Source organism: Oryzias melastigma, linkage group LG13, assembly GCF_002922805.2.
Source record: "Oryzias melastigma strain HK-1 linkage group LG13, ASM292280v2, whole genome shotgun sequence".
Classification (NCBI taxonomy): Eukaryota; Metazoa; Chordata; class Actinopteri; order Beloniformes; family Adrianichthyidae; genus Oryzias; species Oryzias melastigma.
The window spans coordinates 15,409,151-15,422,801 of NC_050524.1; the positions used below are offsets into that span (position 1 = coordinate 15,409,151).

The 13,651-nt window shown below is 38.7% G+C and overlaps 1 protein-coding gene across 4 annotated transcripts in view; it reads left to right on the top strand.

Annotated features, from left to right (window-relative positions):
• Positions 1-13,651, top strand: part of sipa1l3 (signal-induced proliferation-associated 1 like 3) — a 58,626-nt gene that overhangs the window by 22,004 nt on the left and 22,971 nt on the right. For 3 of the 4 annotated variants that reach the window (XM_024276784.2, XM_024276783.2, XM_024276786.2), the window contains exons 2-6: positions 2,166-2,249; positions 4,244-4,381; positions 8,467-9,186; positions 9,977-10,928; positions 13,382-13,512. In XM_024276784.2, coding sequence (XP_024132552.1) covers positions 8,710-9,186; positions 9,977-10,928; positions 13,382-13,512 — 1,560 coding nt within the window. In that variant the 5' untranslated portion in view covers positions 2,166-2,249; positions 4,244-4,381; positions 8,467-8,709. Of the gene's footprint in view, positions 1-2,165; positions 2,250-3,998; positions 4,382-8,466; positions 9,187-9,976; positions 10,929-13,381; positions 13,513-13,651 lie in introns of those variants that run through there. The other variant, XM_036214774.1, reaches the window with a different exon arrangement.

The following is a 13,651-nucleotide window of genomic DNA, read 5'->3' on the forward strand; positions in this document are numbered from 1 at the left end:
ATTTTAATGCTAGTACATTCATTGCTTAGTTTATATATATATATATATATATATATATAGGGTGAAACAAGAAAGCCATGAAAAATTCCAGAGGAGCAAATTGACACTTTGGGTCACCTAACTTCTGGAACACACCTCTTTAGTCTTTTTTTCCACTCTCTAGTTCTATACAGTGTTGGTCGCTAGTACTTAAACGTCTCCACCTACGTTACCTCCACTCTATGACCTCATAGTTCCACTCAAGTCTCCTTCATTCACACGTCTATTTTGTTGCCATTTCTCTCCTTTCCAGATTAATTTCTGGTTCTCACTATAGATGACAGTGTCATCAACAAGCATCAAAGTTCATACAGATTTCTATGAATTCTTTCAACTTACCTCAGTCTCACAACATGAGATGCATGTATCATTACTTTTTTATCCTATACAAATTTCTACATAGATGCAATACTGCTTTATCTGACCATCTTTGTTCTTTTCTAGTGGCATTCGTAAAACTGCTGTTGCATCTTTGTACTTGAGATTTCTATGCTTCTTTCATCGTTCACTTCTGACCAGGTTACGCTTTTTCCCTCTTGTCTCGGTTTTATTTCTTTGTATTAGTTTCCTTATGTCTGATTTTTAAAATGTTGTATAAGTGAACTTATCCACTCCTCAAACAGATTTTTACTCTCCATGACCTTGTTGAATGAAATTGATAAAAACACTTCCATATCTTCTTCTATCATATGCTGACATGGGTTGAATTTGAATTCTACAGCTTCTCCCTACCCTCACATTTAGCCCTCCAAACAGAGAATTATGGAAAAATAGTGTCTTCAAATTAAGACGTCACTCCCATTTGATGACGTCATCAATAGTCACCAGTCAGCTACATCAGCACAGAGATATTAGTGCTTGGAAATACATAACAGGAACGGTTTTCTAACTTTAAAAAGTCCTGCTAAAACAAAAAGTCATTACTTGCATTTAAAAGTAAACTTCTGTGCATCAGAGCATACCCATGTGACGAAATGTACCGCTCCCCCGCAGCACAGCTCGAAGTGGAACATGTTTGGGGCATCCCTCCACTACGAGGGTCTAAAAATGATTTTAGACAATTCTACCCCTTCAACTACCCTACAATTGAAGGGAAGTATTCTGATTCAGCCAAGGTCTTACTGTCTGTCTTCTGTAATGTCTTCCTCATCTTCCATTTCTTTCTACTTCCTTATTAAGCTGACAAGAACTTGTGGTGGAAAGAAGATTCATTTGAATTTTTCACAAGACTTTTAATGTTGTGATTTGTTTTGAAGAGGTTAAGAAATCCAGTTAGATAAAAAAAACATTTGGAAAGTTTGTCACAGTCTCAGCACAGTCCCATCCCATGGTATTTATTATTCTCTTTGAAAGAGATAAGTGAAAGCTGATTGATTATTATTGATTGGAATTGTAGACTGAATGAATGAGCTGTTTTGATGCTGTCAAGCCCTCGTTTCCATTGCTTTGTCCCCTTTGTATTTCTCTTTGTCCTCTAATCAGATCAAAACAAATGTGTTCTATTCCAGAAGATGACAAGAAACGACAACATTCACAACTAGTCAAACCACCTTTTTAATGGTGTTAGAATTAGGTAAATGTTTGACTTCCAAAGAGCTACCGTGAGTAATTGTTGTAGCTCTGTGTGCCGGGCACAGTGTGAATGTAGACGTGTTTACAGTGGAGATGCGGAGCAGATGATTGCCTTGGGACTCCTCACAAACATTAGGCGTGTCTGTGTGTTATTAGTCTTTTGAATAATACAGAATGGATAACAGCTGCTCTATGAAGAGAGACACATACCCTGATTATAATTACACATTACACGAAATAAAGAGGCTCATCAACATTAACATATTGATATTTAATCATTTAAAAAACAAAAATTCTTAGATAAGCCTGTTACAACCTGTTTAGGGTGTGACAGTAGCTGAGTTGCCTCCAGCAACCCTCTGACCTTAATAGGAATTGAGCGGGATCTGAAACTGGATGATGTTCACCTGTGATGCATGTTTAGTAAAGTTTTAGTTTAAGTCATTTTGATGGGAATAGCAGCATACCGCTGTAGGGTTTGTTCTTTTCTGCATGGAAGCTTATGTGAAAAACATCAAGGTCAGTTTCACTTAAAAATATCTTTTGTCTTTCAGATTGAATTATCGATCCCTCTCTGCCTGCACACCCACACCAAACTTCACCCATCGGCTTCATCTGACTGGCTTTCTACAGATAAGGTAAAGAATAAGACCTGATGCACAGGAGTTGATCTAGATTCAAAGATTTCCCTTTGAGCTGGACTATCAAAATTCACCTGGCTCACTAAGATGTATCTTGTGTTTAATAAGATTAAGGAAAACATCACACCTTAGTTTTTATTTTATTTTGCCCGTCACCTAAGACTTGCATATAAAAAATTCCTTTCATTTGTTGTTTTAAAAAACATTCTGAGCCATATTTGAATCATTTGTTTTTGCTATCTTTTTGTGACTGTGGTGATCCTTTCAAAAATGAGGTTCTTTATTTTCTGTCCTCCAGCTTATTTTGTGACTAACGTGTTATTGGTCACATGTCGTGGCTAAAGATGCCTGGAATATTCTCAGAATGATTTATTTTTTCTTATATGTTGAAAATGATTGTAGACTTCGACATAATTTTCTTTTTGAATTTTGTCTGTTCCTTCCGCTTCTGTTGTTTGTGTAGCATTTGTAGAAGCGAGCTTATGTAATGTGAGTCATGGATAGCAAAGTTGAGTGTCAACGACTTTTTACTGTCTATAGTTTTAAATATGAAAGGAAATCATTACAATTAAATTTCACGTCGTCACTTATCATCCAGTCCTTCTCTAGCAGGCAGAGTTTCTTATTCATTACTATTCTTGTAACAAAGATGTCTGGTTCTGTGTGTGAGTTTGAGAGCTGCGTAGGTCACAGTCTTCTCACCCCCTACTGTAGTCTTCCTCCTCATGAGATGTGCTTGTGTGGTGGTGCTGCAGCTTGACAGACAGGCCGACTGAAGTGACACTTGCATCAACAGGATTGAACAAAATGCTGGAGAGAGAAATCATATGAGACGTGCCTTCAAATAACCCAAGCAGACTTCCAAGACTGATTTAGACCAAAGTCGCATACTTGAGCTGTGTTTTTTCTTCCTAACCAAATGTTCTCGTGCCCAAGTCTCAGGCCTCGTCTTCACTTACTACTGCATGTGCAGTAGCAGACATTTTCTACCTTGTTTAATTCTCTCTTAATAGCACTATAGTTGTGACAGGGATTTTACTGATCCGTATTTGTTCCTGTCTATCAAGAAAAGGAATAAAAACTGCATCATGACTTCAGTGTTGAGGGAAGAGTCATGTACAGAACTTTTATCTCAGATCTCAGGTAGACAAAGGGAGTAACAAGTATTCAGGCCCACTCTGATTATCTTTTGATCTATTGTAGAAGTGTTTCTAGTGTTCTTTTAATTATGATTTTGCCATTTTTATCCAAAACTGAACAAAAAAACAACTGTCTAGGTTTCTGCAGAGCAGCAGGAGTTCATTAGAAATTTTCCACTGAGTTGTGGGCGACACCATTGGTACTAGTAACCCTACTACCACTTCCTGTCACCTATAACTGAGAGCTCTCTGTTTACATGCTCTCCAGCTAGGTTACAGCCCCTCACACTCCCAATCTAACATTATCAGTGCAACAATAATGGCGAGCAAAAATGAAGCTACAGTTTTGAGCCAGATGGTAGCTCAGACAAAGAAAATGAAGATGTACGTGGATCTATAGTGGATGCATCAGATTGGAGCTTATGGCCTGCCTAGCGTATTTTCTATGTAGCTAATACGCTCCTTTTCGAACTGTATTTTTTTTTTCTGCTCCTAATTCACAACAATTTGAATAAATAAATACTCAGGAACACAATTTTGAACTTAAATTTCGTACCACAAGAACATGTTCATTTTGGAGTGTTTTTTTTAATTAAACATTCCGGGCTTCAGTTGTGTTTTTGTAGTTATTAGCTATTCTTTTAACAAAGTAAAAACCAAACTTTTTACAGCAGCAGCTGCTCTCTAAATTTGCAAAAATTCCAATATAGATTTAGTCAGAAACCCTGGAGCTACTGGCAGAAGAACGTTAACTACTGTTTTAGTTCTCTATCTTTGTTGAGTTGTTTCTTAGGTATTTTGGGTGTGCATTTACAGAAAATTGAAATCAGATTTTTTTTTTTATCTCAACAGGATCTCATTGCTGATGCGTACCGACAGATTTTTCAGAAGGAATTCCCCACTGCAGGAGAAGTAACGTGTTGTGAAAGAGAAGCACTGTTACCTAACCGACCACAGTTGCATCCAGATCTTTCAACAAAATACATACAGGTCAGTGGAGATTATTTCTTTTTTTTTCATTCATTCATTTCACAAGAGAGAACAGTGAACTTGAAAAGCATCTCCAGAGCGCAAAGTAAACAAGATGAGCCAGATAAAGATCTGAGGAAGTGGATGGAATATAGACATTAAAGAGGAAATATGAATGTATTCTCTCTGTCAATATACTCTTAAAAATGTAGAACTGAACAAAACTCTATCATTTAATTAATGGCTATCAAAAGTAATTTAATTTAATTTTCTAGTATAGGAGATGTAATTGTGCAATCATCCTATTTATTGTTTTTTTCTATCAAATTCTACTGGAATTTTTTGCAGTTATGTTGTGTAGTTTTTGCTATTTTACTCCTTTTTTATCAGTTTTTTTTTCCTGAGGAATGTTTGGACATGGTGTAGTCAAATTCACATTTAGACAGTTTATTTTTATTCTTTTGGGTTTCTTTTAAGAGATTGTAAATGCCAAAGAGTGGAAAAAAATGGCTGGTTTGTGAGCACATTGCAGACAAACTCGGGCACACAGCATTTTGACTGTTAGACACAGCTAACAAAATTAAGTTTGAATAAGTATAATCTGAATTTAAAGTATATTTTCACAATTTTTACAAATCATTTAATTTTTTTCTTCAAACAGGTGTTCAAACCCTAATAATGTTTTTTTCTTTTTGTGGCTAAAATAAAATAAATACAATTGTTCAGAAATTTGAAATACAAGTTAAATGTTTATCAAAGAAAATGAAAAGAAAAATGTTTCTGGCCAACTCAGTTTGCTTTATATAGTTAAAAGTTTTAGAGTTTTTGGTTGATTGTAAGCTTCTGACCTTCATTTTGAAGAGCCTTCATCTCTATGCATCCAAACACCTCCAAACTCAGACACATCTGACTTGCAGCAGTTCTGTTGTCTTGCACTTATAAAAAAGTTTGCTTTACCAAACTCCCAACTGATCTAAGCTCTGCTTGCCTCGCTGTGACAAACCAATGAGCGCAGCGGTCGCTCTTTCCTCCACAGTCATTACACTTATTCCTCTGGAGCACTCGCTCTTTCATTGCTAACATCTAACCAGTGTAATTACCAGCTTTGGTGTATGTTTGCGGCAAGCGTCCCAAATCCTGCAGGCTAAATTTGAGTAGGAGTGCAGGAGGAGGAATCAGGGTGTAGAAAAGGAACAGGAAAAATCTGCATGGTAATATGGGTGTGAATAATTTATCTTCTGAAACCTGTGACAAACCTGCTGTGTCGGGCTTGTTCCCCACTGCACAGTTCACATTCCAAAGAAGAAATCAAACAGTTGCAATATGGTTTGTTGGTCATTAAAAAGTCATGAAGCACCTGTAGAGATTGGATTGCAATAGCTGCAGATAGGAAGAATCTCCTGTATTTGTGAGTGTTTCAGTGACTCTGGGTGTGTTTTTAACTGTTGTTTCATCACCTTTTATCCAGAGGGCACAAACCATATGGAACGTTGATCTTTTCTGTACCTTCTGCTGGAATGTTTTTCCTTGTAAATGTATTTCCAACAGTTCTGGACTCATTTGCATCATAGAGCCAGCCTCTTTTAACAGCCTGTTTTCTGAGTTGTTAGTTCACCACTGATACACCCAACAGCTTCAGAGTCATTTAGGCATTTTCTGCAGATTAGATACTTGTTGGAATGAAAGTCTGAGGAGGTCAGGATGTAGACACACAAAGATTAAGATTTATCATTTTTCTTAGTCATATACTTATTTATTTTAAATAAAACTAAATCGTGCTATTTTTCACGTGTTCTCTCCACCATCTGTCATCCTGCAATAACAGGTTTGGTTAAAATTTAGTGGCATTTCTTCTTGTTGAGCCATCTAAAACCAACAACACTCTCCATTGGCTTCCGCGCATAATGAAGCCTTTCTTTGGCTCCTGCAGCTGGGGCGGATAATCTGGGATTGGCTCCCATAGTGGATCACAGAAAAGTCTTCTGAATGGAGTACAGACTTTCTCAGAAAACATGATCAGAGCTGGAGTCTTCGGTCCGGAAATGCCTGCGCTTTACTAAAAACAAAGACATGATACATTTGCATAGCCATTAGGCTATCAGGGAGTTCTGTTTGCAGCTCGACCAAAGCTGAATCCAGCAAGGTTTCACCAAGACATTATGCATACCAATCTTTCTAAACTACCCTGATTAAGAAAAGAAACCTCAAAAGTCACAATAATGTAACTTTTGAAATGAAAATATGAAATCGAGTCAAAAATTATCTAAAATGTTGCTGCATTATGATAATTTTTATAGTGAAATTTCTAATATTTGAAATCAGAATGACCAAAGTACCACTGTTTTAATATTTTAAGCCTTTAAATTGTGTTTAACCCTTTAAAAGATTGGCTGAAAGCTGCTTAAATAAAATAAGGTTTTATGATTTAAAGTTAAGTTAAGGATAAAAATAAACGCTCCTTAAATTTAGACTTTTTTTTTCCTATATGAATGTCGGTGCTATTCCAGAGACACTGTAAGAAAAACTACAGTGTGTAAAAAATAATCTGATTACCCCAAAAGAGCTCATTATTGGTGGGTTTATGTAACCAACTCACTCTAGGCATTTTAAGAACTGCAGCAGACCGAGGAAAGACAAACGTAGATAAAAAAAAAAGTTTAAATCTGAGAATGGAACGGGAGAGATGGATGGATTAGACACATTTACATTTTACACATTTATCCTAAGCTCTCATTCAAACTAACCAAACCATTTCTATTAAAGCCTTGGATTTAGTCAGAAATGACATTTTATTTTGATTAAAAAAGCTAAAAATAAAGAAGTTATCAACATTTTTTTTACTTTAAATAATAAAAATTAAAAAGATAAAAAATGTAATTAAAAAAATGATTTAAAAAGCTAAACTAAAGAAATTATCAAATTTCTTACTTTAAATAATATATATTTTAAATTAAATTAAAAATTTGAAATCAAATGAACAAAATCACAAAATTAAAAACACCTCAATAAAAAAAATCAATTTTTATTGTTTTTTTTACTTTGCAGGTACCCTTTTATTACACAATACTGCTTAGATGCCCGGGTCATTTTCAAGTCAAAGCAATGTGACGAAAAAAAAAATATATTAAAAAAAAAACAAATAAACAGAATTTTTTTTTTTTTTTAAATGAAGAGTCACAAAACCTTATTTTTTAATGTTTTACCCGTTTCCATTGTTAATAACTTAATGCAAATGTGCAGGTTTAGCTGTTGGGATTGCAATATTCCATAATGAGATTGATCTGTCCAATAAACATTCATATAAACAACTATCTATATTAGTAAAACCATGTAACTGAATAAGCCTTACAAGCCTGTTAAAATTTTGAGATTTAATGTCGTGTGAGTGTCATTTGAAATCATGCTGATGTGGTTCACTGAGTAATGTTCCGCTCTTTTCCAGTCACTCTATTTCTGGCTTTACCAACCTCACCCCTCTGGCTGATGCTGGGTCACTATGTGCTCATGCTCTTCTCTGCCTTTCCTTCAATCCCTATTCGCTGCTCATCCTCACGATTTATTACTGCAGAGCACATTCCTTCACTGTTTTACCTTTCTGCAGAATTAGGAGACGCAACGGATTTCATTTTTGTTAGTTTCCTACCAGAAATGACAAACACTTGTGAGTAAATAGCAATAGCTTTGGTGTCTAAATCATCTTGTCTTTTTCAGTCTTTATGTTCTAATGTCTTCTTGGACATTTATAGGATTTATTATATGCAGAAGCTGCAGCCCTCATGTCCTGTGGGCGTACGAATGTATGCGAGTGCTTGCACACGCTTGAGTGAGTGATAATAATATCCCCTGTCAGCCTCCTGAAGATTAGTCCCAACAGGAGAAATCCTCTGTCATATGCCCTCATCTTATTCTCTCTGAGTCTCTCTTGCTTGTCAATATTGGTGTATTTGACTCAGCTTTTGAGTAAAATCTGAGTTTTCTCTAAGACTGAAGTCAAAAAATGTGGGGTCACAAGCTGTTTTTAGGTAAAAGCAAGTTTATTTTACTGTGTAATTTAAGGTTATTCATTGCAGATGTGGTATTAAGTCTTTTTTTTCTTTTGATTCTAGGAAAAACTGAGTATAATTCAAGTGGAAGCAGAAAAATTGGGTCATCTCTGATCCAGACGTGTCCATTATGCCTCAGCAGTATTTATTACAACCTGCCAGTTAAAGGCGATGTCTTGGGGCGCTGGAGGCCACAACACCACGAGCAGAGTGTGCATGGGGCCTCTCTGCTACCCATTTCCAGCAACCCTACTGTCATGTGAGGCCAACGCGCTCCAGCACTGCCCATAGCTAACCTGGGGCAAGATGAACAGCTACAGAGACAGAGGGGTAACTTGCACCTCCTTGGACCTTCTGGGTGGAGGAGGAGGAGCGGCGGCCCAGCACACACCATTTCGTCACACGCCTAATGGACACCCAGCTCCCGACCCCGCGGACCCAATGATCCAGCCACGCATTTCAGTGCCCAAAATGGGTGTTCGTGCACGGATTGCAGAGTGGCCGCCACGTCGCGCGCAGTCTCGGGAGTCGCTGCTCGAAAACGGGCAAACGGGGAGCAATTACTACGATGACTGTTCCACTTCATCATCGGTCGTGTCGTCTGATGTCAGGCTGGTGCGAGGAGGAGTCGCCAGAATGCCCCAGAGGCGGTCGAGGGATGTGGAGTTGAGAGGAGGGGGATATGGTGGTGAAAGAGGTTCACCTTTCAGCCTAAGAATGTTCCCACCTTTGAGACAGCGCTCCAACAGTGAAGTGACGCTCAGTGAACAAGACGAAAACGAGGTATGTCCTCTTGCTGGTTGTCGTTGGTTTATCTTTTTTCTCCCTGTCTCACTTCAAAATTCCTCGACTGTTTTGGTGGTGTTCCCTTTGAATTTTATTTTATGGTCTCACTAAAAGTTTCCCAACTTCATAAATGTAGATATGTTTGAGGTAAAAGAAATCATTTAAACAAGTTTATTGAATTTTTTGTTTTAGAATACATACAACAAATGTTTTCCAGGGCTGTTTTGCAGGGGTGTAGGAAAAAATATATTTGGTGATATATTGCAATATTTCACTTGGCGATATTTATATCGATTTAAAATGCTGACAAGACGATATTTAATCAGTTATTTATGAGAGTCCTTCAGCATCTTACTTTTGCTTTCTACCTAAACCCTAAACCATTAGTTGGCAGCACTCTGAGGCTCTTTAGCAGCTCAACACCACAACCAAAACAACAACAAGATCTTACAAGATTCAGCTTGTGTTAAATGTTCAGTCAGCCTCATGGTTTTTGCTTAGTTTTTACTTGGGATGGGTACCAAACTGAAACTCTGTGCCATGTTGCTGCCATTATCATCATACAGTTGTAGTGCTTAATGTTGTGATCATCAAATGCAATAAATTTGACTATTTTGTTACAATGAAAGACGTATTAATATTCACGTAAAAAATTGTTCTTGGAAAATATCGCGATACATATCGTATTGAGAGATATATAACGGGATATGTATCAGACTCTTGCCAATACACATCCCTGCTGTTGTGTAGCACTTAAAAAGACTTATTTCTCCTTCTCTCCTCCAAGGTGGAGTGCCGTGCAGGTGGTGGATTGGTGAATCGGTTCAGAGAGTATGGCAGCACTTCTTCCATTGACATCCAGGGCATTCCCGACCAGAGCATCCTGGAGATTTTCACCCAGCTCCAACAGGACAGGCCTGACCAGCGCCGCTCAGCTGGCGTACATCTCGACTCACCTCCTGACGTACCCGTTCCCTCTCCGCCCTCACCTGGTCCAATAGATGATCGAGGGACGGGAAGAAAAGACGGCACTGAGAGAGTGAGGAAGAAAAGCGGAGGGACGGAATCATCCTTGGGGACCTCCTCTCTGTTCCGGAAACTTCGGAGCTCCAGCAGAGGGGAGCTGGACGGAGGCAAAGGAGAGCCTAATGAGGACAGGGGATGCCGGGGTTCAGCAGAGACCTCATACAAGCCTTGGGTTTGTCCAAAGAGTTTTGTCCACTTTGATTCTCAGAGCATCTTATTTGACCTCCATGAGGCAGCAGCTCAGCGCGGCTTCGCCACCCAGAGGAGGAACACGGCCACGGGGGCGTCAGCTGCTTCTACGTCCCTTTCTAAATCCTCCACCGCTTGTGTGAACGATCCCATTTATTCCAGCATTGAAGATCTGACCCTGAGTCACGATCAAGGCTCCACTACCCCCTCCCTAACCATGGAACCTTTAAATGGACCTGGAGCACACAACTCCAGCCAGTTGCTCCGCTCCTGCCCTCACTTCCTGAATGAGATCGGGGGCCAGAAAGAACGAAACATCAGCTTTCTTGGCTCTTTAGCAGATCGAGAAGTAGATGGGGAGAGGGAGAGTGGGAGGGGGTGTTTAAGAAGGACCAATGCCAGTGTGTCAGTGCTGGAGGTATCATGTGAACAGCAGACGACAAGAATGGAGAAGCTCCAGCTGTACAGCATAGAGCACGTCGACCTGGGAGCCCTGTACTACAGAGACTACTTCCATGGAAAAGGTAAAAATGTCTTTAGTCTGATGTGTAAAAATGAACAGAAAACACTAAAACAAGGTTTGCAATACTGTGCCACAGTATCTATAGCTTCACACTTTGATTGTCAAAGTCAAATGTTGAAAGAAAATACATGCAAAAATGTACAATATGGAGGAGGAATGAATGAATCATTTGGAGTTCATTTGTTTGGATTTTTTAGATCTATTCAAAGTGCACACTCGGTCTTTAATTATCTTTAATTATCAGAGCATCAAGCGATCAATCCAGAGCAGCTGACAACTGAATCATTGGTGGTTGTGTTTTGTTGCGGGAAGTTCATCTCTGTCGCTCTGGCCTGCCTTTTCAAAACCAATTACATATTGACATATATAAAAAACATGCACAAAGATGTACATATATATAATAGGTTTGTAGCAATATTCATAAACATATTTCTGATTTTTTTTTTCTGATTCTGGTTGGCCTCCCTTTCTGGTGTCATTTTTAATAACTGTTTCCTTTTATGACCAGCCAGGGTTTCTTTAGTGTCATCTCCCACATCCTAAGCCATACCTTTTAATATCCAACCAGACCTGAGCAGAGCAAGCCAAACTTGGCAGGCCTCCAAAAGATTTTATTACCTGCGAAGCTGCTACTGGACAAACACACAGCTTTTGCTGCTTGTTTTTAGGGCCAGCAGTAACCTCAAACTTCAGAGGGCTGGGGTTGTAGCACCCGCCTCGCCTCTGCCTGTCCGCACACGTGTATGTCAAGATCACCTCTTCAGACGCATTTGATGAAACGTACCCTTCAGCGTGCATCATCTGGTTTCAGCCTAATTAGCGACAGATGTTAATAGGACTACATGTGTGCAGGCGAGCACGTGTCTGTGTGAAACACATGCCTGCAGCAAGAGAGATAAAGGTTGCCATTTCAAATACATGTCCGTCCACTGATTCCAACTTAACTGTCCCTCATAAACTCTACTCTGACTGCATCTGTGTGTTTGCTTAATCAAAAACTGACATTTGTGCTATGAGCCTGAGCAAACAACATCATCAGTAGAGCTTTTTGAAGAATTTTAACTTGATTCTTCAAGAGGAGTCTTGTTAACCTGGGTTTGAACTCTTGTCTTTGGTGTTGGCTTTTATAGAAGAGCTATAAAAGAGAGTGTGAAGCATGTTGATCGATTTCTTTAATGGATGAACATGTTGTGTCAGAACTCCCATTTCATTTATTCAAAGAACAGAGTAAATATATGCTTGAACTGCATTTCTTTAAGCTTCTTTAAGTAAACTAGTCCTGCAGATCCTTATTTTGTTCCAAACATTTTCTGTCTCGTTTTAGCTAAACTGGTTTTGTAATTAACCAAGTATTGATTTCTGGATGGTACGCCAATCTTTTGGCTCTGTCCTTGGCTGCACACACCCTCTGCTTCCATTTTACTACCTACACATAAATTACCTGGCATCCGGCCTGTGCTTCTTTGTCAAACTGAAGGTTAAAGAACCTACTTCCCTTTTAACTACAGTTGTAAACAGACTCTGCAAAACAACATTACGCTTAGTTTAGCTTTTTTTTCCCTACTTAGGCATCTTAAGCTTTTTTGTTATTGGTCATTTGCCATGATTCATCTGTCTTAAAATGTCAAATTAGACTTAACTTTGTCAAATATTTTATTTGTTTAATAATCATTTCTTAATCTTTTTAAATCGTTTACTTTTGTTGAAAACTTAGCGTACATTCTGTGTGTTTTCAAACTGGAAAAAGTATTTGTTTTGGACTGTGTCTTCTTAATTTGGTCCAGATCGAGTCCTAAACCAGGCATTCGGTCTGTATTCAAACTGGGATCTACCAAAGCTTGTAAACAAAACCATGTGACTAAAGATCTCTTCAATCATTGACCAAGAGTTACAGGACGGGTCAAAACTAAAAAAGAAAAAATGAAGATGCTGCAGTTTGTAAATACTCTGAAATGAAAAGTTTGAATAAGGGAACTATCCCGACAAAGTTTGCAAAGCCTGGAATTTCCATGATTTTCCTCTCTTGTTGCTTTTCACTGCCCTCGTGATTTCTGTCCAATGACTGAAGAGATCTTTAGTCACGTGGTTGTCTTTACAGGCTTTAGTTTGAAACAGAAATTTCTGAGTGTCTGAATACAGGCCAAATGTGAGGTTCAGGACTCAGTCCAGACCAACAGACATTTCCAGTCTAAAAACACCCTTGAAGTCTTGATGAAAAAAATCACCTCTATATCACTCCAGAAACTTTAAAAGTACTCAGCTCATGTCAATAATGAGCACTATTATTCTATTATTCATTAATCAACACTCAATGACAGTTTTTAAATAAAGACACTCCCAACCTATCTGAAAATAAGCAGTCATAGACACATTAGACGACATGCTCAGACATCAACAGAGTGATTGTTTCCTTCACCACTCAAATGTAACCTTGGCTGAACTGTCCTTCACCAGAGCACTCAAACTACTTTGGGACAGACGATAAGCTGGGCCCCGTGGCTGTGAGCATCCGCAGGGAGAAGTTAGAAGACACCAAAGACCTGAAAGACCAGTACCAGTACCGGCTCATCGTCAGGACTAGTGAGGTATGCAGCGTCGGCTGTTTGTGTCCATTCATGGCGGGGATTTCCTGTTGACAATGCACCCGTGAGTCAGCCGGAGTAAACGCTCGACTCTATTACTCACCTGCTTTTTGGTTTAACCTGCCTTACTCGTGACACCTTT